Source organism: Triturus cristatus, chromosome 8 (genome assembly GCF_964204655.1).
Source record: "Triturus cristatus chromosome 8, aTriCri1.1, whole genome shotgun sequence".
Taxonomy (NCBI): domain Eukaryota; kingdom Metazoa; phylum Chordata; class Amphibia; order Caudata; family Salamandridae; genus Triturus; species Triturus cristatus.
The window spans coordinates 602,075,357-602,100,825 of NC_140591.1; the positions used below are offsets into that span (position 1 = coordinate 602,075,357).

The 25,469-nt window shown below is 47.8% G+C and overlaps 1 protein-coding gene across 15 annotated transcripts in view; it reads right to left on the reverse strand.

Annotated features, from left to right (window-relative positions):
* The window catches only part of MYCBP2 (MYC binding protein 2), a 1,771,217-nt gene that overhangs the window by 866,158 nt on the left and 879,590 nt on the right, over window positions 1-25,469 (reverse strand). For all 15 annotated transcript variants that reach the window (XM_085622060.1, XM_085622057.1, XM_085622054.1 and 12 more), the window contains one exon: window positions 7,253-7,425. In XM_085622060.1, the coding sequence (XP_085478186.1) occupies window positions 7,253-7,425 (173 nt within the window). The remainder of the gene's footprint in view (window positions 1-7,252; window positions 7,426-25,469) is intronic.

Here is a 25,469-nt window from a genome sequence, read left to right on the forward strand (position 1 = left end):
CACCCAGCCAATTTTTCAATGAGGGAGGCTGAGCAGTGTCATACATGAGGTGCAGAACCCCAAACTCTTCCCCATAACCATGTCCCTCAAAAGGAAAAACAGGAGGGGGCTCCAGAGAGAGTGGAGGGAGGGTGCCCGAGCTAGGCGGCACCACCAGCATCGCACCTAACACCGAGCGCCATTGCTGCGGTATCAGGTGAGTTAAGTGGTGGGTTGTCAATCAACACCACCGAAGTTGTCGGCCAACTGGATACCGGCACCAAAGGTGGGAGCCCCGAAGTGCTGTACACTGGCTCCGAAATGGATTCAACAATGGAATCAGACGGCCGAAATGAAAGTGAGGGCAAACTCGCCGGCGTGGACAGTCAAGGCACTTTTCACCTCCTGGTGGCCGAAGGGTGGTCCAGGGGAGTGTGAAGACCCAAACACAGCATGAGGAAATTAGAATATTCTCGCATCTGGGTCAGTCACCTAGGCTCCAGGAAAAGTAGGGCAGCGCGGGGTGGACTTGCGTATCGACTCCTCCACCATAGTGTGGGAAGAGGTTTATGCTGTGAAGTCGGGAGATGCTGTGACTTTTATCACCTGCGCGTAGCCTTACCTCGCAGAGTCGATGGAGAACAACATCCAGGGAACGACTCCTGAAGCATCCCCACAACAGACGCAAGAAGGACATCGTGGTCGACGGGAAGTCTTGGAAGGCTGCGACAGCCACGCCACTAGGAGCTTCATTCTACGTTCCCGCAGCGCCTTCGGTCGAAGTTGACAGCAAGCATAACACTCCTCTGAGTCATGGTGTTCCCCCAGGCACCACAAGCAAACAGCGAGGGTCTGTAGCTGACATATGCAGTCTACGGGACTAACAAGGTTTGAAACCTCGAGACAGAGGTAGAAGGCACGTTGTTCAGTTGGCAAAAACGTTAAAGTAGGCCGGAAAACGGCCTGAGGAACCGCTACAAGAAGAAACTGGCATCAGCGCGTCGCGGAAGGTAATGATGTAAAAAATCTCCAGATCCAGTCCGGCGCCTGGGGAGAGTAATAAGATAAGTAATCTGCGGCTATATGTCTCTATCAGAAGCTTTACGTACCTGTACATATTTTATTGAAAACTGCACTTAACTTAAAGCGAAGTTTTTGAGTTTGAAATATATATAAAAAATTATTTTTCTAAATCGGTCTCAGATTTATTCTTTGAGTGTATCATTTATTGACTCAAGTACAACAAATGCTTAGCACTACCCTCTGATAAGCCTAACTGCTCGCCCACACTACCACAAAACAGCATTAGCATTACATACTTTTAGCCTCTGCAAACCAATTGGGGACCCACTGAACTTTCTGCACAGTGTACTTCATTTTAGAACACTATACAGAGAGCCAACTTCCTTCATGTAGGAAGAACATAAAGGCAAGTAGGATTGTTCTGGCAGTTCCGTTACCAGTCATTCTGTCGCTTTTCACTGTCTCCTTTCTGCTTTCTTCCCTTCCACCAAGAGACTGTGGGCTGTCATCTGGAAGTCTGAGGGAAGAATAGCACAAAGCTGAGTCGCAGCAGGACCACCTGATGGAGTGAAACCCAGCCACACAACAGCGGATGCCATAAAGTGTTGCCACCAGCCTTCAAATATTGGGAAAAAGAGTAAAAAAGCTCCAGGAAGTGTTTGTGGTCTGTCCACCAGATCTACTTCATACAGAGTCAATAAATATTTTTAAATAAAAATATTTACAAAATGAAGGGTTGTCAATACAGAAATTGTGTTAACTGCCCTTTTGTTTCTATGGAAGAGAGGAATGAGAATCTAGACAATATTTTCTAACGCCTTATGATTTTGTACAGCTATATGGCGCAACTATATGCAAGTCATGAATGTTTGGCGTTGCTAGGCAGTCAACTATTGGGACAGTGGCATGCATCTACGATGGTAGTACAAGTACCAAGCTTGACTCATTACTTTTCTACTACAGGCCGACAGAGGTTGTGCGCACTTCACTTTTAAGTGCAACTCAAAGAACACGATGAATAGACATGGATATATTAAAAAAAATGTATGACCTTCAACAAGTTTCATGGTACCACAATAAGAACAAAGTCCATTCACAAACGGAATGCAACCTGACCATCAAAGTCTAAATTAGAACACATTTCCGAGTCGGCAGCAAAAGCCACCCGATAGTGAACGGATAATGATGGAGTTTATCTTGAAATGCTACTGGTCATCATGTCCAAAAGTTCCTTCGAGATAAGAGGTAAAGGTTGTAAAACAGCCATAAAGAGACAACCTCCTCCAAGTACAGCCTGGGAACGAACGGGGCAAATCTCATCAATTGCTTTAAAGTCAGGAGAGGATTCGCTGCAATGTAGTTACCCTGGACAGCATGATGCCATTCTCTATTCGCTCAGTCACATGAGGGTTGGGCAGAATTTCTAGTTATATTTTTTTTATTTGTATAAGGGCTCCTTTCATGATGTATACGAGGCATAAGCAAAATTATAAGAACTAATGTGCAAAGAAAGAAAGAGTGATTTAATTGCATCTGAAATGACACAACTTTAGAACGCTGATGTTTTAAGCCTAGGCTCTGACTTCCCTATGAGAGCAGTTTGAATGGTTGCAGCCTATGCCTCGTCAGTCTTGTTTGTGAGAAGAACATGCACCACTGCTACTTGTTATGAACATTTCTTGACAGTAGGAAAATACCAATACTGCCTATTCTGTGCTACTCTTATTGACAAGAGCTGCCTGAAATACAGCCTTCTGTACTCATAAGGTAACAGTGCATTGCTCCTTTCAATGGTAAAATAGTTCAGAGATTCTGAAGTTTTTAATGCTGCTGTTCATGGGGGACGTGGGATGTGTGAGTTTCCTATGCTTGAAAAATGGATTAGCGAAACCTGAAGTAAATGCTCAATCCTACAAACAGACTTGGGAGTTAAGATCAGTTTCTGAAGGACATTGCACTAGCTTGGGGGGCTGCTGATGTGGGAGTAGTGCCTACCTGAATAACATTACAGACTTCAGAAGGAATGTCAAAAGCTATCAAATGTTGCTGCTCAATCTCCCCGCAAGAAAGTGAAAAGTTGACAGATTTGCAAGGAGGACCCTCCCCTGCTGCTGCGACAGGAGATCCTCCCAAAGGGGCTGCCTGATCAGAGGATCGATGCTCATGTTCAGGAGCTCGGGATACCAGACTCTCCGTGCCCAGTTTGGAGCCACATTGATTAGTTAGGCCCAGTCGTTTTCGATCTTCTTGAGAACTCTGGGCAGGAGTGGTATAGACAGAAATGCATACAGGAGGCCCGAGCTCCACTCGAGATGAAAAATGCCTCCAAGCAACAGCCGCCTTGTAAAATCCAGCGCACAAAACTGCTGAAATTGCATGCTCTCGGCGGAGGCAAACCGATCTAACCAAGTTTCTACCCACTGTGGAAAGAGACCTTGTGCCACTTCCAGGTGGAGATGCCATTTGTGATCCGCTAGGCATCAACTGCTGAGTTAGTCCAACCTGTCAGGTGTTGAACCATCAGGGAATACCTTGCTGTTCCAGCCATGTCCAGAGACGCAAGGCCTTTTGACATAGGGTACACGACCCCACCAGTCTTGTTTGTGGAAGTCCCTCAGAGGAGTGATGTTGTCCATGAACACCTGTACCAGCCTTCCTATGATTGAGGGTAGAGAGGTTTTCAATGCCAGTCAGATTGAATGGAGCTCCAGCATGCAGATGTGGAGTCCGGATTCTGCTGGAGACCAGAGTCCTCTGATCCACCTCTCCCAGATGGCCAACCCATCCCAAAAGTGACGTATCTGTCACTAGACAGAGAAGGGAGAGGGGTCTGTCTCTGAACCAGTCACGTTTTTTTCTCCACCACTGCAGGTCCTTTGTCGGAAAGACTCCCCATATGCTGCGTCCATTGGAATGTTAGGTCCCACTGCAGACCCTAAATATGCCATCACGACTAGCAGGATGCAGGAGGCCATGAGACCCAGGATAGAGGCTGAAATATCAATACCATAGTCTGAATATCCTGGACTTGTAGCACGGGAGGATAAACCTGAAACTGCACTGTGTCCAGAACAGCTCAGATGAAAGGAATCATCTGATAGAGAGTCAGGTGCAACTTTGACATGTTGTTAGTGAACATCAGTGAATGCAGGGGGTCTGCCGTAGTCTGGAGGATGAAGACAACAGCCTGGGGCAAGTCAGCCTTCGGCAGCCAATCGTCGAGCTAGGGCAAGACTGGCACCGCTGATCTGCGCAGATGAGCTGCGATCACTGCCATCACCTTGGGGAACACCCAAGGGGGGCTGGTAAGGCCAAAAGGGAACATGGTGAACTGCAAATGCTGGTGGCCTACCGTAAACCACAGTTAACACTGATGGGCAGGCAGGACGGGAATGTGAAAATAGGCGCCCTGCAAGTCCAATGCTACCATCCATTCTTCTGGGTCCAGGGCAGACTAGACCCAAGCCAATATGAGCATCTTGAATTTCTCTTTTCTCATAAAGAAATTGAGAAGGAGCAGTTCTACGAAAGGACAAAGGCCTCCATCCTTTTTGAGCACCAGAAAGAAACAGAAATAACAACCACAACCTACTTTTGATGCCGGCACCCTCTCTATGGCTCCCTTGACCAAGAGAGTCTTCTCTTCCTGATGGAGTAAGTATATGTTGTCCTCGGTCAACCTGTTGCAAGTAGGTGGCATGGGTGGAGGGGTAGTCACAAAGGGGAGGGGATAGCCAATTTTGAGAATCTGGAGAACCCTGCGGTCAGATGTGATCAACCTCCAGTAGTGCAGGTGATGGCGTAGGGCAAACCAAAGTGGCTTGGAGGTTGCGGCTACTGGAAAGGTGATGGGCTGGCTCGAACTCTGGATACCTGACCCACGAGGTTTGTAGGTACCACGTCCTCTGGCATGCAAGAGCTAGGAAGTCTGGTGGTCATGGTGGTTGAGCAGGTACAGAGGTGGCTGGAAGCCCCCTCTGAGTCCGCCTTGTCTTCGAAGAGGTGGGAGTCACTGAAGGGCATGTCCATGAGTGAGGCCAGGACATCCCAGGAAAAGCCAGCAGTTCTCCACCCGGCATGGCGTTGAAGGGCCACCGATGATGTAACCGCTCTGCCCAGCGAGTCAGTAGTGTTGAGCCTACATCAAATGGAAAACTTAGCTGCATCCCTCTCTTCAGCAAAGGCTTGAGAGAGTAGGGCTTGGGCCTTCACCAAGATTTTGGCAGCACCTTCAAAACAGAGTCCAAGACTGTACACAAGTATCTGCCTAAAAGGCACGCAGTGTCGCCTGACCGCAGTGCCAGGTTGGCAGAAGAGAACATGCTCTTCCCGAAGGTTTCCAGCCACTTGGATTCCCTGTCTGGTGGAGTGGTAGGAAATGTGCAGGGTTTACTCTGGAAGTGGATGTGTGGACCGCCTAGCTCTCTAGCATGAGGTGCTGAGTGAGGAAAATGGGGTCCCCTGGGGTGGGGCGATGACGGCAGGCAATTGTCTTATGTACAGAAGGCCCAGGGCTTGGGCTAGGCCCCTAGTAGGACGGCTTTGTTAAAACAGAAGCGGTTCAGATTGGGGGACTCCCAGTTGATGCATCTCAGCCAAGAAGTTTGTCTTGACAACCATAGAGGGCACTGGAAGGTTCAGGACCCCAGCTGCCCTTCTCACCACCATTGCAAATAAGGCTCCCACATCTGTATCAATGGTAGGGGGAGGGACCAAACCAGTGTCTGGGGAGGTGTCCAGGCCACTTGCATCTGCCAGATCCTCATACCAGGTGTTGTCCTCGGTGTCATTTCATGGCTGGCATTAATAAGGGTCCAGTGGCCCCTACCAGTCATCACTAAGTCCTGTGCTATAGGAATAAGGTAATGGCTCCGATCGGGGGTTGGGGGGAATCTGCCCCGTTCAGTGTCAGATGATGCTACTCCAGCTCTGTGTCGAGGATCACAATGGGGATGGTGCCGTCAGTGGGTGCTAGCATTAAAGGGAGCACCAATAGATCCAAAGGGCCGAACTGGTGCCGAGGGTGAACCTGCCAGTGGAAGACTCACAAGTCCCAAAGGTGTTCCAGTGGGAACGGGACACCCAAATATGACATGCATGGCCCTTAGGGAACTGACGCAGCTCGGCAGGGTCAATCCAGCTACTGGAAATTCTGTGGAGCAAGGCCTACAAAGACGACACTCCCTCGTCTTGACGGAAGACTTCAATGGAGAGGACAGGTCAAAAACATCTTCAAGGTCCTACTTTTCTTCCTCTTGTGGGACTTACCTGATTTCCCAGATGACTAACTGTGATGTTGAGCACCGGGAGTGGCTCTGCGACCGATCTCGGGACCTTCCCCTCGACCGAGAACGAGACCATTGCACGATGAGAAGCTTGAGGGGCAGCTCTCTCAAGGCCTTAGGGTGCATGGCGTGGCAATCGGCACATGTCTTCGCTTCGTGGTCATGCTCCAGACACCAAAGACATACCAAATGTAGGCCAGTCAACAAAATTTATCAGTGATTAATGGCTTAAAATCAGCTTTCCAAGGGGACATACCTGACACCATGAGACAAGTCTCAGAAAAATATTGACAAAAATAGTTGAAAAAAGGATCAGTCAAAAAGACTGGGGGTAGCTCTTCCCTAGATCTGTGCTGACTGGCATGGAAAGAAAATAACTGACTTCAGTGCGCTGGGGTGGCGCCTATATATTAGGTACTGCGTACAACACTTCTGGCATGGTACAGAGCCAAACGACGCCACCTACCGGTGTGAGGAGTACTGCTCATGAAAAATTTCTGGATCCAGTCTGACACCTGGGAAATTTTTAAGGTAAGTAATCTGCAGCTAGAAGTCTCTATCAGATGTGTATTTTTTAGTTCACTGGCGGAACGTCGCAGAGTTTTTATGTAACTCCACTGAATTCCGTAGTGTGAAATTCCGCAAGTTCAGCCCACCCTTAATTATGAGCCCTGTGTGGGAGTCTGAAGCTAGATTCTAGTCTAGAGAAACTGGCATATCACATTGCCAAGGAGGCTTGTGAGTTGATACATGAAGGTAGTATGCATTATAACATTCATCCAGTTTGCTCTAGCTCCAAATCTGTTAATACTAATTTTGAGTTTCAGATAGACTTCTAGTTTTTCACTTACTACAGATAGAAAAAGTTTATGTAAAACACATTTTTCAATCAATTACACAGGAATGAGGCAACATGTTCCTGCACATGATGTAATCACACCTGCAACACATACTAGTGATGTTACCTTGCAAGCCGTCCGCCACTAGATCCTGGCATGCATGCTATAAAGTCCTCCAAAAAAGACTGCTCATTACTCTGTAACTGTAGTGGTAGGTTGCCTTCAAGAGCTTCTAAGATGGTCGGGGAGTGGGAGAGTACCAACCCCTTGCCAAGAATACCAGAATGAGATTTGCAGACCTGTATAGAAAACAGATTCATTAGTTTAAACAGGAAGCAGGAAAATGTACCTCATATTTACATTATAATAACCAATACAGGACTTTGTTCAAAATGTTAAACAAGCAATAGTGAATTAGGTGAGCAATGGTGAACAAGATTTGAGGCTATTGAGGAGTACCTCTTTTCATACATCTTTGACCAGTTTGTGTAGACAACCACCCTCTTGTAAAATAACGAGGGGTAAGAATGCCTTGCGGGCATGGCACACTGCTTTCAACTACAGAGTGTTTATATGAAGGGGTCTGTTCTACTTGTTCCACAAGTCCTGGACCGCTCAGGTTTCCTGAAGGCTTTCATGGTGAGATACTGAAGGATTCCTCAGATGAGACACTTATCAGAACCCCTGACAGACCAGAAAAGTCTCTGCATCCATTATTTATGAGTTACAAGAAACTAACAGCAGTAACTTACTGAAATCTAAAAAATGCCACAAATCACAAAACCAACACCGTTGTGAAGTTATCCCCAATTAACAGCTCTTACAGAGAACTAAACTCAACTGATCAACCTAGGTTTTTTTCTAGAAGAACAAGCATTACTTTCAACAAAGGACTTCTAATGTTGCGGCTGATCTAAAGTTACAATGAAAATAACATACTTTTAGATGCCCAAATCCTGAACACAACATTCTGACAGTAAAATCTGCACAAAAAAGGGCATGGGGGAGAGGGTCATATAGAATAGCAGCACTGTCGAGTGGGAGTCTTTGTTTGCTACGATATATTGCTCAAGTACCAAAAAAATAAAAATAGGTCAAATTGTTCAGTCATCAAAATTAGACATAAAAACAATCAGTTTCCCTTATCAGGCAAAACGGCTCCTTGTTATAAACAATTACTTATGAAACACCATTTAAAGGGGAAAGCACGCCCAATAGTTACAGAATGACGTGTGGATGAGGACCTAAAGCAAAGCTTGGTGGTCTTACTATCAGGTCAATAATTACTCTGGAGTACTATATTGCCACCAGACTGTTGAATTTTTGGGTGCAACTCAATATTCTGTGGGAGACACTAAATCCTGTCATATTCCTCTAGGTTGACGTTTACATGATGGAAAGATTTGCTGCATTCTTTTTGGTAAATGGATGACACTATTTAGCACCGACTACAGAGCAACAGACTTTCTACTGGATTGCACTGGTGAGGATGACTATTTCAGAAAGGAGCATGTGTAAAAGGCGGTAACTGCTTTTACACACATTTAAAAAAAAAATTAAAAAAAATCGGCAGCATGTCAATTGAATCTAGAATGATTTTGGATTTTCTTGAATACAAATGAGCAAGGAACGGCTAAGGTGCTAACATTCTCTACTGTTAACAGAACAAAAGCACTGAACCACCTGATGAACGACTTCGTTTTCTTCTGTAACGATGTATCTGGTAGAGACACATTCTAGCCGCAGATTCCTTAATTTAGAATATTCCCCAGGCGTCCGACTGGATCCGGAAAACCTTTTCCCCAGCAGTACCGCTGCACGTGAGGCGGCGCTCGGCTCTGTCCTGACGTCGTCCACAGAAGTGACGTCAATGGAGCCTTATAGGTTCCCCCCCCACCCCCCCACCCCCAGCGTGCAGACGTCAATTTCCTGCGAAACCTTTCTGCGCGCCACAACGCGGAGCCACTACAATACAAAAAACTGTGAGAGTATAGAAACAGTGTGCCAAAAAAGAGTAAAAATCATTGAAACAACAAATGTCTCTGAACAACAATGAGAAGAAATCAGATAATGAGAAACATCACCACAATGAAAGAACACTCAACACTCAAAGGGACTGGAGGGAGCGAACAGAGCACCCGCCCCAGAAAAAGTGCCACCAAAGCGAAGAGCCGTGGCCCCCGTAAGAGGCAACGGCAGAGGAAATAAATGGCATAACAAATGAAGGGCAATTCGTAACCACAGAATGGAACTGTATGAAAGACAGTCAGTAACCATATACTGTAACTGTAAAGGACAAGACAGGAACAACATGACTTATGACAAGGGACCAGAAGTGAGCAACAACAAGGGATGCTCACCCCCGCCACCCCCCTCCCCCCCACAATGACCGATGAACATTAGCATAGTCAAATAGAAGTACGACCCAATCGACTGCAGCAGAGACTAGGAGGAATAGACAAAGGCAGATGGAGGGCATAAGAACATGAGAATCTCCATGCCGTAGCAATTAGGGTGGAGGAGCATGGAAAGCACAGACCCTAGCCACCCTAGAACCAAAGTGGCAGAGCCAATGTGCCAAAACAGAATGACACACAGTTCCCCAGCAGAAGGCGAAGTAGAAAACCCTTGAGGTAGACCACAGCCACCTGCAAGGAGGCAAGTGGGTAGTAACCCACTTGGAAAGGCTCTCACAGAATGGGGAGGATGGGTGGGCGTTAAGGAATCTGCAGCTAGACTGTGTCTCTACCAGATACATCGTTACCGAAGGTAAGTAACTCGTTTATCTGATAGAGACATCAAGCCACAGATTCCTTAACTTAGAATAGACACCAAAGCCATACCCCTTTGGAGGAGGGTCTGCGAGTGAAAGCCACCAAGTTCCCAATGGAGGTAAACCATCAAGCAGAGTGACGAAAACAAGCTGGGGATAGCAATGCCAGCGCGGCTGACACCAGACCCATAAACCTCAGCAATGCCAGCTGAGCTGACAGTATGCTACAAAGTAAAAAGTGAAGCATGAGCAAAGGAAGCCAAGTACCACAATCCGTCAGAGGATGGCACAAATCCACCATCAGCCAGACAGGGACTAAACAAAAACACAGAACCAGTAGGGTCAGTGCACAAGCAAAATGCCACAGCTGCCACAAAAAGAGAAAAACTAAGTACAGGATGCCAGAAGTCGTAAGTGACAAAGCCCCAGCAAAGGGACTGAACAAAACGACAAACAAATGAGCGGCACAGCATCAGGTGGCAGAAGGCATCATGCCGAGACATTCACACTAAGTACACCCTGGATGTGAATCACAAGAAGACACGGACCAGACAGTGTGTATTGTGAAAACCACACCACTGCATAGGCCAATGAATCATGAGCGTCGACAGAGAAAGGTGGCACCACAGTAGAAAGTCAATCCCACCCACAGGGTCAGCGATGAAGGGGCACCGGCAAGCCTGACGTACCCAAGCTATCTCCCACAAAGGAGAGAGAGAGAAAAAGAGGGAGAGGAAATCTGGGACAACCCCCAGAAACCACCGCAGGAAAACCCCACACGCATGCCTGCCCTCATGTGCGTACACAGCATCATAAAAACATGAAAAAGTCAAGAAATTGACAACCAAGGGGAAACCGGAAGAGGACCCCGAAAGTCGCCCAAAGAGGCACCAAGGGCACTGATGTGAACGTAGCAACCCTCAGACACAGAATGTCTGAAAAAGTATCCGGGGATAGAACAAGCCTGTCGAAAAAAATGCAGCAGAGGCCAGAAGGAGAAACACCCGAGCCATGTGTGGCAACAACAGAAAGACTAAAGATTAGGCCGAGAACCAGCAAAGGGAGAGAAAAACACAACAGGGAGCAGCTCAGACGAAAACCCCACTGCCCATAGGCAAACCCCAACAGGGGGAGCCCGAGCCTGTTACAACACTAGGGAAGAAGACTACGCAGCCAAGACAGTGGCTCAAGGAACACTACGGGTCCTCTGTGATACCGCACACAGCCAGTGTGGACCCACATGTGGTGTCCGCCCAGAACACAGAAGAACCGAAGTGGAGCAGAATGGAACATGGCGCCCACAGGGACGTGCTCCCACGCCCAAGACAGCCAAAGTGCTAAGGGCAGAACGTAAAGCGGAAAGAAGAGCCAAATGCAAGGCAGGAGGATGTGAACCCCTCTTTGGGACGCCAACAACACACCAAAGCAGACTGGATACACAGACGCAGGAGAGTGCAACGGAAAAACCGTAGGCAGCAAAGAAGCTCCTGGAGAGAGCCACGCCAGCCCGTTGGCCTAAACAAAGGAGACAAGCTCATAAGCAGAGTTCGAAAAGAATCATCCTAAACAGCTGGCCCAGCAGCACCAGAAGGAGGAACAAAAGACATGGCGGAACAGCCATACAGACCATCTGGGCAATAATGTCTTGACCAGAGACGGAAATGATAAAAGCAGGGACAACATTGTGTTCGAAAACACAAGTCCTCCAAGAGAATAAAAACCTGTCAGTCATCGAAATCCAGAGAGGAGGCGCCAGACCGCCGAGTCGGCATGCTCATCAAACAGATGGACCCCATCAAAGGGCAGATACCTGAGTCGCTCCCGAACATTGTCAGGGAAAGTGCCATCGGGTAGCCACACATGGTGACGCAGAGCAACTGACCTGTCCACAGCCCGACCCACGGAGTCCGTGGTGTCCATGGCCGATCGGACGGAAAACTGCACCATGGTGCGGCCGTCCCGAATAAGTCGGACCAGGTCGGCACGAGGGCCCTCCAGCAAAGAGGGGAGGAGCCGTTCGACGGAGTCCCAAAGGGCAAAAGTGGCCCGAGCAAACACGCAGGACTGCGGCCACACGACTCCAACCACGTAGACTCCCAAGTGGGAGGAAGCAACAGGGAAGGAGAGGAAGGGAGCGCCGCCTGGATTACAAGTCAGTGAGCCCTAGGATGGAGGGACAAACAGGCAGGGTCGTCTGGAGCTAGATGATGGCGATGCAAAATAGCTCGACCCACGGGATCCCCCAATGAGGGTCTGGCTCAAGACCCCAGAAGGACATCGTACAAGGACCTGCCAAAAGGCAACAATGGCTCCACATGCACCGTGCCCTGTGGAGAAGATCCAACCAAGGATCCGAAGGCAGGGAGACAGAGTGTGGCTGCAACTGCAAGATATCCGCAGCCCTGCAAACTACCCTCGCAAACTCAGCACCAGCCTCCGTGGCCACCCGAGGCAGAGACAACAATTCATCCGTTGGGGATGGCTGCAGGCTAATCCGTTCACCCAACGACAGAGGCCCTGCAAAATGCTGAGCCGCCCAGTGCCCCATGGGCCCCTGCTTCGGTATGGGCCCCTGCTCCATGGAGCAATTGTAAGAAACTGGCTCTATATATACTGCACCAAAGTGAGGTACAGTGTGTATAGAGTCCAAGAGTCTCCACAGGTAGGCAGAGGTTAAAGTTAGATAGAACCTTACTCTCTAAAGTGGTAGCTTGTTCGAGCAGTAAGGCAGTATCAGAGGAACAGGCTCGGGCTCCCCCTGTTGGGGTTTGTTAAGCATTTGTTGTACACAGTCAGTCAGCAAATGAATTCACACACTCAAGAACTGAACTCTAGGCAAAATTGTTGTTGTATAAAAAATATACTGTTTTATTTCTAGAACCAAGCAAGCCTGGCACAGGTAAGCATAAAAATACTTTGCAGTAGTAGATTACTTGTATGACACAGTTCAAAATTGCAGTATAACTTGTACTGATTTTGGTTACAATTTAAGTAAGCAGTTTGCAACACTTAGCAGGTATAGTACCTTCAAATGAATGGGCTTTTTAAGTAAAATGCAATGAATTACTTTTCAGATTACTTTTGCTAACACAGGACTGGATCCTAGATTCAGCACTGGGACACTTAAAACAGTTGAGTAAATTCATTTTAGTTAGAGGTACGATTTTTAAAGAATATTATTGTACTTCAAAAGTTGACACTTTGAAACTTTTTCACATAGAATCACCAAACCAATGCTATCCTATGGGAGGAAATTCACTTAGCAGGTAAGTTACTTTAACAATACTTTTCTTACTCAGTGCTGGATACCTATATTCAGCACTGGGACATTTCCTGAAAACAGTTGAGAAAATGCATTTTGGTTAATCGGGTGATTTTTAAGGAATATTCTCAGTTTTCAAAAGCCGACACCGTGTTAATGTTATTCTATGGGGAAAAAGAGGTTATCGGTTTCCAGGTAGGTAATCGGTCTTTTGAGTTAGGGTTCTGGGGTATGACACGGGGGTCTCCCAGGATCAGTGATGCACTGTTGTTGCACCCCCAGTGGCACTAGGGCGGCCGGGTGCAGAGTGTTGAGGCCCAATGTTATCCTTTGGAGGATAGGGGGACTCCGGTTGGTGGCTGCTGGCAAGCTGGCCACTGGGTTTTGAGAGCAAAGCTCCTAGGGTTAAGCTCAGGGCAAGTTGGGTCCCATGTTACCACCAAAGGGGCACCCTCAGCGGCACTAAGGCAGCCGGGTGCAGGGAGCTGTTTTGAGGTCGGGTGCCTTGTTGATTTCAATGGAGATTCTCCGAGACAATGAAACACTGCAGGCTCGGGGACGAGGATCTTCCACGAGTGACCACCACTTCGAGGGGTAAGTTGGGATGTAGAGGGTTGGTTAGGCACCGCTGGGTTGGGCAAACAAGGCCGTGGTGCGTCGGGTGCGGGGGTGCCTTGGGACGTCGGATTTTCTTACACGCTCTGGTTGTGGTAGGGGAGGGTCCTCTGGATTGAGGCTGCAGGTGTCGTCATGAGGCTTGAGGCAGGTCAGGGGTCCCCGGATCTCGGGTCAGGATCGCCGGGGGGATCTCCTTGTGGTATTTTCCCACTCGAGCTCGGGCCGGGTACGGCGGGTGCAGAGTGGGCTGGATTCGCGGTTCTTGGCTAGCACCAGAAGCTGCAGTTCAAACGCGTCCGGTCTTCATGGGAGAAACAGCTTGGAAAGTGAAGGCAGGCAGGTCCTTCGGGGTTTTTGAGGTCGCTGGCCGCTGGACACACCAGGGTTTTGCAGGAACAGGTTTGAGGGGAGACAGGCCTGTAGGGCTGGGGCCAAGTCAGTGGGCGTCGTCCTCTTGTTAGCTCAGCATGGCTTCTCGTCCTTCTCTTTTTCTTGTGGTTGCTGGATCTGAGAAAGGAAGGTTCATGGAGCCCCTAAATACTACATTTAGGGGTGTTACAGGTAGGCAAAGGGCAGGGACCAATGGGTCTCTTCACTGGGGTGGGTACACCCCCTATTCTGCCACTCTCCAGTGGGAGAGGGGCAGGAGCCTGTCCCTGGTTGGCCTGGTCCCCCCATCCTCAAGATGGCGGGGACTCGAGGTTGTGCTTCACCTCACCTCCCCCACCTTAGGGTTGGCGTTGGTAGAGGTGGCAAAACCTCTCTTCCTCACATGTTTTTCCCGCCGGTTCTCCCGCCCAAAGTGGGGGGTAGAACCAGTGGGGACCAGTTGCTGAAAGCAGCAAATGGTCTAGAGAGGCTCACAAAGGTGGCATGCCTTTGAAGCTTCTCCTTCGTGAACCCTGCCCATCTTGGGGGAGGGGGCTTGGCACCTCGTCCCAGGATGTGCATTGTTTCAGTCCCCAGAGAGCAGCAAGCTCTCGACCCAGGGGTCCAGAAACATGTCTGGTAGTGGCAGCCTAGGCAGCCACTCAGTCAGGTCACTGGAGGTTGGTCGAGTTTCAGGGGGCATCTCTAAGATGGCCTCTGTGGTTCATTTTACATTAAACGCCACACTGGCATCAGTGTGGGTTTAATGTGCTGAGAAGTTTGATACCAAACTTCCCAGTCTTCAGTGTAGCCATTATAGTGCTGTGGAGTTCGTAATGAAACTCCCAGCACCATATACTCTTAATGACCGCACTGCACTTACAGTGCCCAGGAATGGACCTGGGTGCTGTAGGGGCACAGGGCTCATGCACCTGTACCCTCACCACTAGCATAGGGCACCCAGCTAGAGGGGTGACTGATGTATGCAAGGGCATGGGATGTGTGCCTTGTCGACTCTTTGCTTTCTTCTGCACCAAGATACGCAGCCTGTAACGGCAGTGTTTGAGTGTCAGGGGACAGGGCCTCTAAGGGTGGCACAATAAGTGCTGCAGCCCTTAGGGACCGTCTCTGGTCACAGTGCCCTGGGTACCTGTGGTGCCATTTACCAGGGGCTGACCTGTGGCCAGAGATGCCAATTGGGTTTAGGTTTCAATGCAGTTTTAGGGAAGGAACACAGGCCCTGGGTACCTGATTGGCAGGAGCCCAGGGCACACTCAGTCAAAGCACATCAGCAATTCAGTAAAAAGTGGGGGCATACCATGCAAGAAAGAGGGCACTTTCTCACACATACACACATATCGCTCTCTACGGATCTGCGCTGGCTGGCGCAGAAAAAGAAAACACTGACATTAGCATACGAGGGCAGAGTCTAAGTAGCTATCGTGACGTCATCCCGGCCACCACGACGCCAACGACTAACACTGAGCCGACCGACGTCACCTTTCGATGAGCAGGGGAAATGCTGACGAAAAATTATCCAGATCCAGTCCGACGCCTGGGGGTAATTCTAAGGTAAGGGATCTATAATTAATTGTATCTTTCAGATTTACATAAAGCGCACAGTACTCTATAATTGTGTCATCATTTCGACCCCTTGAAGATATTTGTACAGGATCATCATACGGACGGGGGAAGGGAAACACCCAGTAGCTAGTACTAATGCAGCAAAAAAAAACAGTACATTCAGGATCCGGTCCACAAATCATAGGTCTTGAAATCTAGAAGAATTAACTAAAGCCTCCTACGAATTCTCCAGGATTGATTAAACCAATTTAAGTGTTGTCTGAGGAAGATGGGGGCCCTGGAGTGCGGCAGTGGGCAAATGTCCTGTTCACAGTGGCCTCTGTGCTAGGCTTGGTTCAAGTCCCAAGCATGACATCTGAAAGTGCTTCCTTATAAGAGAGAAGCAGTTCTGAGGGGGACGCTCCTGGATGAAGCAAATCCTTCAGGACGTTAGTCTTGACTGCTGCAAAGGGCATGTTAAGGTCCAGGACCTCGGCCGCCCACCTCATGACCATTGCAAATGGAGATTCTATCTCCGTAGCCACGGTAGGGAGAGAAAGCATGCTAGTATCTGGAGAAGTGTCCAGTCTGCCGGTTTCCACCAAATCCTCACACCAGTTCACATTCGGGTCAAAGGGCTGATATTCCTCAGGGTCCAGTGACCCCTCTCAATCCTGCTCGAGTTCTAGCCAATAAAACTAGGGCTGAAACTCTGATCAGGAAGGCATGGCTCCAGTTGGTGACAGAATAAGGAGACACCCATACGGCTCTGTGTTGGGAGACAGGGATCTGCATGGGTACAGTGCTGCCGGTAGTGCCAGAGGCATGGCGACCGGCGTCAGGGAAGCTCGAGGTGGCACGACCGACGCAGTTCTGGTTCCATTCGTGAATGTTATGTTATGTTATGTTATGTTAGCCAAATTTATAGAGCGCACAGATGCCCCAGCAAAGGGGCGTCCCGGCGCTACAACAGACAAGATATCGAAGCCAAAACATACCAGAAACAATAACAACACTAGGAATTCTGGGGAAAGAGGAAAGTTTTAACAGCTTTCCTGAAAACCAGAAGATCGTCAATGGCGCGAATATAGACAGGGAGAGGGTTCCAGAGTCTGGCTGCTAGTACTCTGAAAGAACGGCCCCCGGCCCGAGCCCTCTTGAAACGTGGGACTGTGACTAAATGAAGCCCAGAGGACCTTAGAGAGCACGAAGGAACATAAGGCTGAATAAGATGCTCCAGGACCTGGGGAGAGGAGTATTTGAGGATTTTAAACAGTACACATAAAGACTTGAACTTAATCCTCTGTGCAACAGGGAGCCAATAAAGCTGACCGATGTTTTTTTTGGCCGAGCAGAATCTCGGTAGGCCAACCAGAGCTCTGGCGGCAGCGTTTTGAACGCGTTGGAGTCTAGAGAGTTCTGCTGAGTTGGCTCCTAGCAAAAGAGAACTTGCGTAATCCAATAGAGACAGAATCGTGGCTTGTACAATAAGCTGTCTGGTTGGAGCATCAAAAAATTTAAAAGTAGGTCTAAGCCTTCGAAGTATCCCGTAACAGGTGGCGGCAGTTTTCTTTGTATGGGAAACAAAGCTAAGTTTAGAATCTAACCAGATCCCAAGATTTTTTACCTCCGTGACAGGGAGGGGAGTAGGACCCAGCTCCGATGGCCACCAGTGATCGCTCCAAAGATGACTCTGCTTGCCGACAATGAGCACCTCGGTTTTTTAGCGTTCAATTGTAGGCAGTTATCAGTCATCCAGCGCGCCACTGAGCAAATTCCCTGGCAGAACTTAGCGGTTTCAAGGTCGGAAGCCCCACTTAATGCTACCGCCAGCTGCGTATCATCTGCATAGGACACCATAGACAGGTTCCACCGTTTAGCAACCGCAGCCAGCGGCTGTACATAAAGATTGAAAAGTGTGGGGCTGAGAGCAGAACCCTGTGGAACACCCTGAGTGATGGAGTAAGGTTTAGATTGGAAAGGGGGTGTGACAACCCTGAACGTACGATCAGATAAAAATGATCAAAACCATTCCAGTGCCATGTTACCGACACCAGCCTCACCCAGCCGTTGAAGCAAGATAGTATGAGAGACGGTGTCAAACGCGGCACTGAGATCGAGGAGCACCAGTGCCGCCGTTTGACCAGAGTCGACCAAAGTTCGTAAATGGTCGACCATAAAAAGCAAAGCCGTCTCTGTGCTATGGCCGGGTAGGAAACCGTTCTGGGTTGGATCCAAAATATTGGCGCGGGTGAGATGATCAGATAGAATGGCATTGACATGGGCCTCAGTCAATTTAGCAACCCACGGAAGGAGTGATATGGGGCGGTAGTTCTCCAATTTAGATGGATCCAAAGCTGGTTTTTTCAAAATGGGTATCACCTGGGCTTGTTTCCAGCTCACAGGGACAGAGCCGGATGTTAGAGATAGGTTGACAAGGTCGCACAATGGGGAGAAACAAACCGAGGCAGATTCTCTAAACTGAGCAGGACGAAGAGGGTCCTTGGGTGAGCCTGATTTAACTTTCGCCGCTATTTTAGTAAATTGTTCCATTGAAAGCTCAGGGAGAGAAAACAGGGACAGCGTTGTCCTTGAGGGAGACCCCACCTTATCCAAGGGAGCAGATAGATCCGGAAAAGAACGATAAATAGCCGCCACCTTTTCCACAAAAAAGGCAGCCAAGTCCTCGCAGTGCGAAGCAGAGCAAATCTCATCAAGTGAGGCTCTGCTAGCGGAGAGGTCTTTAAGCACTTTAAAGATTAATTTGGTGGGATTGGTGCTAGAATTAAATTCACGGGAGAAATACGCAGCCCGGGTTTTACAAACCGCTTTATGATAAAGCCTAGTCCTTACGCGATATTCCATTTTCCTGACAGGTAAATATGACTTATGCCAGGCTCTTTCAGCTTGTTTACAGGATTTCCTCAAAAGCCGAAGTGTGTCATCATACCACGGACTGGGCTCACCACGACTACGTTTAATCTCAGTAGTAGGAGTCAAGCAATCCAGCGCTTGAGTCAGCCAATTGCAGAAAAGGTCATAGCCCGACTCAACGTCGGAGAAAGGGCCTAACGCGTATTGACCAAGGAGTCGATGGAAATCAGCTAGTTTCAATTTGCTCCATGGACGTCTCAATGACACAGGTACCGTTGTATTATGGGGAGAGTCCTTAATAGTAAGGTTCAACTCTATCAGATGGTGATCGGTCCAAGCCATAGGTTTAGGGGCAACAATTAAATTGGTGAAAAAGGGATCCAGAATGTGGCCACCATCATGAGTGCAGTGTTCAACAAGCTGATGTAACTGGAGAGCTTCCAGATCTACTAGAGTACTACTGGCGGCAGGGGAAAGGGGAGAATCAAAATGGAGATTTAAAACGCCAATAATACTAAAATTAGCAGCACTTAAGGCCTGTGCCCCAACGGCCTCCGGAAGTGCTAACCTGAAGGCAGCATCAGGACCCGGGGGGCGGTAGATGAGTAGCCCAGATAAACTAAAATGATGGCTGACCGAAATACGAAAGTGGGCGCTTTCGCAACCAACTATATCCAGAGGCTTCCAGACACATGGAAAGCAGGATTTGATGACGGCCGCAATGCCGCCTCCCCTCGAGTTACGATTATGAGAAAAAATCGTATATTCCGAGGGAAGAGCCAAGTTAACCGCCACCACAGCATCCTCATGTAACCATGTCTCAGACATGAACAAAATGTCAGGAGCGACATCCACAAGAAGATTATGCACATCCAAGTGGTGCCTGACCAGTGACCTCACATTGAGATGGCAGATCTTAAGGCTGAGAGGGGCCCGGAGTTTAGCCGAAGGTAATACAATACAGTCAGAGCAACCCGAAAGGGGCTCGCTGTAGGCAGCGGTGGAAGTAGGCGACATGAGTTGAAACTTACAGTCAGAGCAATTAAAAGGGCCCGATAGAGGGTCTAATGAACAAGTGCTACATAGCGAGTGATTCCACAGGCTGAGCAGCGCAGTTCTTGAATAACTTACGCGAGAGGGTATCTGACACATCAGGAAGATCGATAGGGGCCGCGGGAATCCAAAAGGCCCAACTGGTGCAGAGGCTGGAGCCTACTTCGTGGATCTAGTAGGGGCCCTTCCCAAACCCACGGAGCCCGAAGACACGCTGCGGGAATGGGATTCTCAAATATGAGGTGCATGGCCTCATACAACTCGTGAAGTTGAGCGGGGGTTGCACCGGCTCCCGGAAACTCTGGGACGAACACAGCCGAACCAGAGGCTGGTTAACTGCAGCCAGTCCTCGAATGACAATGCTCCCTCGTCGCATCGGCCGCTGGACGAGGAGAAGTGGAAGATCTCTTCAACTTCTTGCTGTTCTTATGATGGGACTTACCAGAGTTGCCCGACGACTTTGAACGCAACAAAGATTTTGGACTTCGCTAGCACTCCCGGGACTCTCCTCTCTACCGGGAACAAGACCATTGCAGCATCATATGTTGAGCCACCAGGAGCTTTAGGGATTGCTCCCTCAAGGCCTTCAGGTTCATGGCGCAGCAATCGGAGCAGGCCTTCAGATCGCGGTTGTACTCGAGACACCAAAGGCATACAAAATGCAAGTCTCTCACCAACTTCGGGTGGTGACAGGCGCAGCAGACTTGAAGCTGACCTTCCAAGATCACAACCCTGCCACACCAGGAGAAGATCTCAACAAGCACTTTAAAATAGGTCGAAAAAGGTTTAGTCAAAAAATGACTAAGGGGTAGCTCTCTCCGGATCTGTGCTGTCTAGAGCAGAAAGGAAAGAACAGACGTCAGCGCACTGGGGTGGCACCTGTATAAGCACTGTACACATCACTTTTGGTGCGGACGAAGCCATTGGCGCCATTTGGAGCCGATCATCGCCATCTAACAGAGGGCAGGGGTACTGCTCATGAAAGGTTTCCGGATCAAGTCTGACTCCTGGGGATAATTCTAAGGTAAGGGATCTGCGGTTAGAAGTCTATCAGATAAAGCTGCTTGGCGGTGCACAGGGCCATCATGATTCAGCTGCTGTGTTTCCAGGCACTCAAGGAAGATACAGGCAGGGTAGACAGCACAACCCATGACGCGTGCATCTTTAATATGCAATGTGTGCAACAGTGGAAGCAAGGTTGAGGCCCAAATTTACAAACACTTTACATCAGGTTTGTGTTACTTTTTTAATGCAGACCCAACACAAAGTGTTGGGTTGATATTTACAATCCAACGGAAAGCACAATTTGAATTGGAATTTAGCCCAAAACTCAAACCCAAAATGTGCTGCTTTGAGTTCCTTTGCATCAAGGAAGTATTGCATAGGTGGTGCATGGTAAATCTTCTGCATCTACCCATGGATTATGAAACAAATACATATCTACAAAGATTTGTAGTCATGGATTTACACTAAGATCTAGTCCCTCCCTGAGGCTGAAGTAACAATTTTATTTCTCTTCATTTTTTGTTACTCACTGCATATGTGCTGCTTTCTGCAGCATACGTACAAAGAGGAAATTTCATTTCAGCATAGTTTTTAATGTGGGAAGGGACTCCTAGCAAAAAAAACTATGCTGACAATGCAAACACCCACACACTATGGTACAAAGGTGGTTAAGTTGGTGCAGCATGAAGTGGGTCAGAGCAGGAAGAGTGCAGAACAAAGCAACATCTTAGCAGATATAGTACTGTTCTACTCTCTCCTGTTGACGCAACACAGAAACTAAACTTGCTGCACTGGATTGCATGATTTATTTGTAAATTTGAGCTTGGTGGCTTGGTTGTACTGCATGTAGCACACTAATGACCATTATGCACGACTGACCTGCCTCCAACACGTCCTATATCCTGCCCTGCTCCCCTTAGTGTCATTGTTTTAGACTCCAATCAGGTATGAAAAAAGCTCAAAACTGCAGAACACAATGAAAACTACAAACTTCGCAGTTCATTTTCAGCGCTGAAATCGAGTGACGGGCTGTGGTATAGGCTGTAACCATTGGAATGGATGGCTTGATGGGCTAATATGCCTATTGTTGCCGTTTGAATGCAAGTACATTTGAATGCAAGAACCTGAACCTGGTTCAAAACCTGGCAGTTCTGAGACTTCGTTTAGTGGTTACTATCTTTAGCAAGTGTTAGGGCTCAGTGCTGATTGGTGCAGGGTGTTCCTAGATCTTAGGAGATTAACTTTCCAAGAATTTGATGCTGTGGCCATGTGATACTACTACATCTCTTGGTGTGAAGAGAAGTACATACTGGGGTCCTGGGCCTAAGAAGAGTGGGGCAGGTCCTGCCAGTGAAAGGCTTTGAATCAAGTGCAATTAAATCAATATTAAGAGGCCAGGACCAACCATGACCCATGATGGTCACAGTCTTATCCACTACTTAATTGGCACCAGATTTTCCTTGGATTGCCCGTATCATAGCAGTAGCATCCAGAGACTGCCAAGGCTGATGACTACTTACTGCTATGGTAAACTGCTTGACTGAGTGGTGAAACGATATTCCGGCTGTGTCTGTGACCCTTGCTGGCTTTCTTTTGCCCTTTTTCCAGCCTGCTCAAGGAGACATTCTGGAACAATTGAGATGATAGTGGCACTCTCCTTGTTGGTGCTCTCCTTGGTGTGAGGCAGGAATGTCCAGGAGGGCAGACCTTCTCAGAGTCCGGAAGATGACACCAGAGGTGTGGAACCAAGGCAAACTGAATCTACAGCCTGAGTGTGTGTGCTGGCCTGGGGTAAATAACCAGGAGAGGTTGCCAGGTAACACTGGACCTTCCTCTGTGGCCGACAAAGGCGAAGCCACTTCATTGGGCGCCCAGAAAGTAAATCCATGACCTCCATTTGGTACCACCACACCTTCGCAGCCCAGTGTAGGTGGAAACTAGGGACTCTGGACACACACTGGAGTTACTGAACTGAATTCTAGTTAAACATTTAAAATGTACTTATTTTTGTATTTTATAAAAAACATTCATACCAGTAAAATGTTGGACTATTTCATAGAACAGGAATGTGGTGAAAACCACAGCCTCTTCAAAGATGTACTTGTTGTAACCTACTAAATGATAGGTAACAGTTACTTTAAAACACACTGCGAACTACAAGGACTGTAATGTTCAAAACAATTTTACAACCTGAATACATTTAATATGCATATGTAAGATAGGAAATGTTGTTTAAGCCCTCTCCTACTTTTATTTTACAACATGTAGCAGCACAGATCAAAATGATTTTCTTTTTCATACTCCGTCTGTGGTAAGGAAAAGTTGGAGGGTCTAGATCCATTTTGTTCAGCATGATTTATTCAAATGCTGTTATAAAGGTTAGCAGTATAATTATTTTGAGGCTCTGATCTTTACACAAACTGCAAGCAAACAAGGCATCGAGATACATGGAGCATGCCTTTAATGAGAATTGCATCTACTTCTAGCAAGTGTTCACCATGACCCTTACTGGCTTGATAGAAGGCAAACAAAATGTAGCATTTCGGTATTGTAAGGCTGAGAAGTTTAATAATAAAATTATTTAATCAACACTGTAAGAAGTTTATATAAATGAACTGAATTCCCAATATATAGTTAAGAGAATGGCTCAGTGAGTTGAATACATGAGAAACAGTTATCTGAAGGATATGATAATGTTACTTTCTCTGGAGTCATTAAATTGCACGCAAGCTTTACTACCTTATCAGTAGCACTTTACTTCATCCATAAGTATTCACTGCATTGAAATGTATTTAACATTACATTAGAATGCATTTCATAACACATATATATGTGTACACACATTTATATATATTATGAAATGCATTTTAATTTTTAAACGCATACATAGTTATATTTAGGGGTGGGTGAAATATTCTGTTCCGCCTGTGGAATTGTCGGAATTTTGGCAACACTGTTATTCTTGAAACGCAGAGTTCCGACCAAATTCCAATAATCGCCACGTGGCGCAATCATTTCGCGTGCATGGCTCCAGAATGGAAGGTTGGCAAGCATGAGCGGGATTTGGCATGCCCTAGTGCGATTTCCTGTGGCTAGGACGACATCCAGCGAGATTTTTCTAACATGGACAGCTGCGGGCAATCATGACTGTCCATGGTCAGAAGGCTGCCGCTCAAGTACAAAATCTACTTGATCTGCAGCAAAATCAACTCAAGTAGCTGCAGCCTATTGGTGCGCTGCGGGGTGCTGCTTGGTGGAATTTTCAGCAGGGAGCTGTTCCCTGCACTAAATTACAGTGCGACATGCCTATTTCTGCCTTTTGGTGGAACTTCACGGCATTCCACAGAGTCGAATTACGCAAGTTCCGCCCATCCCCAGTTATATTTACAGAAATTTAAGTAAATAATTCAGACGTAAATCTTTTGTTAATATATTTTTAGGATTCAGGGTGGATAGTTTGTTGGAGCCTAAGGGATTTAGAGTTCAGGGTGAGCAGCTTTGTGAACTGTGGTGGGTTTTGTACGTTGAGGGTGGGTAGTAATTTGAGGTTAAGGTGTTTAAGATTGGAGTAGAGATTTGAATTGTAAGGCAGTGGTGTCACTAGGGTTGGTGTCACCCGGTGCGGGTAACTCATGGTGTCACCCCCTCACTACTTACCGCATGGACCTCCTCCTGCTCAGAGTCCGCCAATGGACACAGTTGGCGCCCTATCTCACAGACCGAAAAAAAAAATGTTCAAATGATGCTGCAAATGGCGTCCCATCAGCGTGAGGTAAGGTTCACACTCAGGGTCTTGTCCTCGGGCCAGGGGACCACCGTGACGTCACCGCCCATGCGAGCAGGGGTTTTGGACTGGTGCGGCTTTCATTCTCAGGCCCCTCTTGGAAGTTCGCTCTTCATTGTAAATTTTTATTTTTTCTGTACATTCCTCACCCCTGCGTGCTGTGTTGGAATTTGTGTTTGTGTGCCCTTCATTTTTAGTCTCCTGTTTCTCTTTGTAATGTTCTATTTTGTTCTACTTTTCTCTTGTACCGTAACTAGCTCTATTGTACAGCGCTCTGACACCTTCGGGTAATGTCCGCGCTTTATAAAAATGCACCAAATATAATAAATAAATAAAACGGCTTCAAGCATCCTTCAGGGACCTACCAGAAGACCCCATACCAGGACATTTCCTAATCTGAAGGCCCCATTCCCTAAACCAGAACATCCCTTACTCAGAAGACCCCATACCCTACACCAGGATATCCCGTACTGCCATCAATATGGGGGCATATTATCAAGAAAGGCAATAACATTATTGCAGCTCTAGCGGCAGGAAACTGCAGCTGAAGCGGCGATAATGGGCTTGATAATATGCATTTGAGAATTCCCATAGAAGCCCAGGTTCTGGTGTTAACATGGGCTTCTATTGGAATTCAAGGGCATATTTCTTGATAATATGCCCCAAAGTTTTTCACGTGTCTTGCTTCTTTCCTGTCTCTTTCTCTCTCTGTCTGTCTCTCTCTCCTCTCTCTCTCTCTCTCTCTCTCTCTCTCTCTCTCTCTCTCGGTCTCTCTCTCTCACTCCTCTCTCCTCTGTCTGTCTGTCTCCCTCTCCCCCCTCTCCCTCTCCCCCCCTCTCCCTCTCCCCACCTCTCTCTCTCCTCGCTCTCTATCACTCTCGCTCTCCTCTCTGTCTCTCTCTCTCCCTTTGCCCCTGTCTGCCAAACATCCTCCGACCTCCATGTTCAGCTTCTAGTCCGCCTGGCCTGTACCACACACCCCCCACCCTCTTGACATCCACAGACCAACAGAGAAGGCACACTGTCGACAACTGACAGGGAC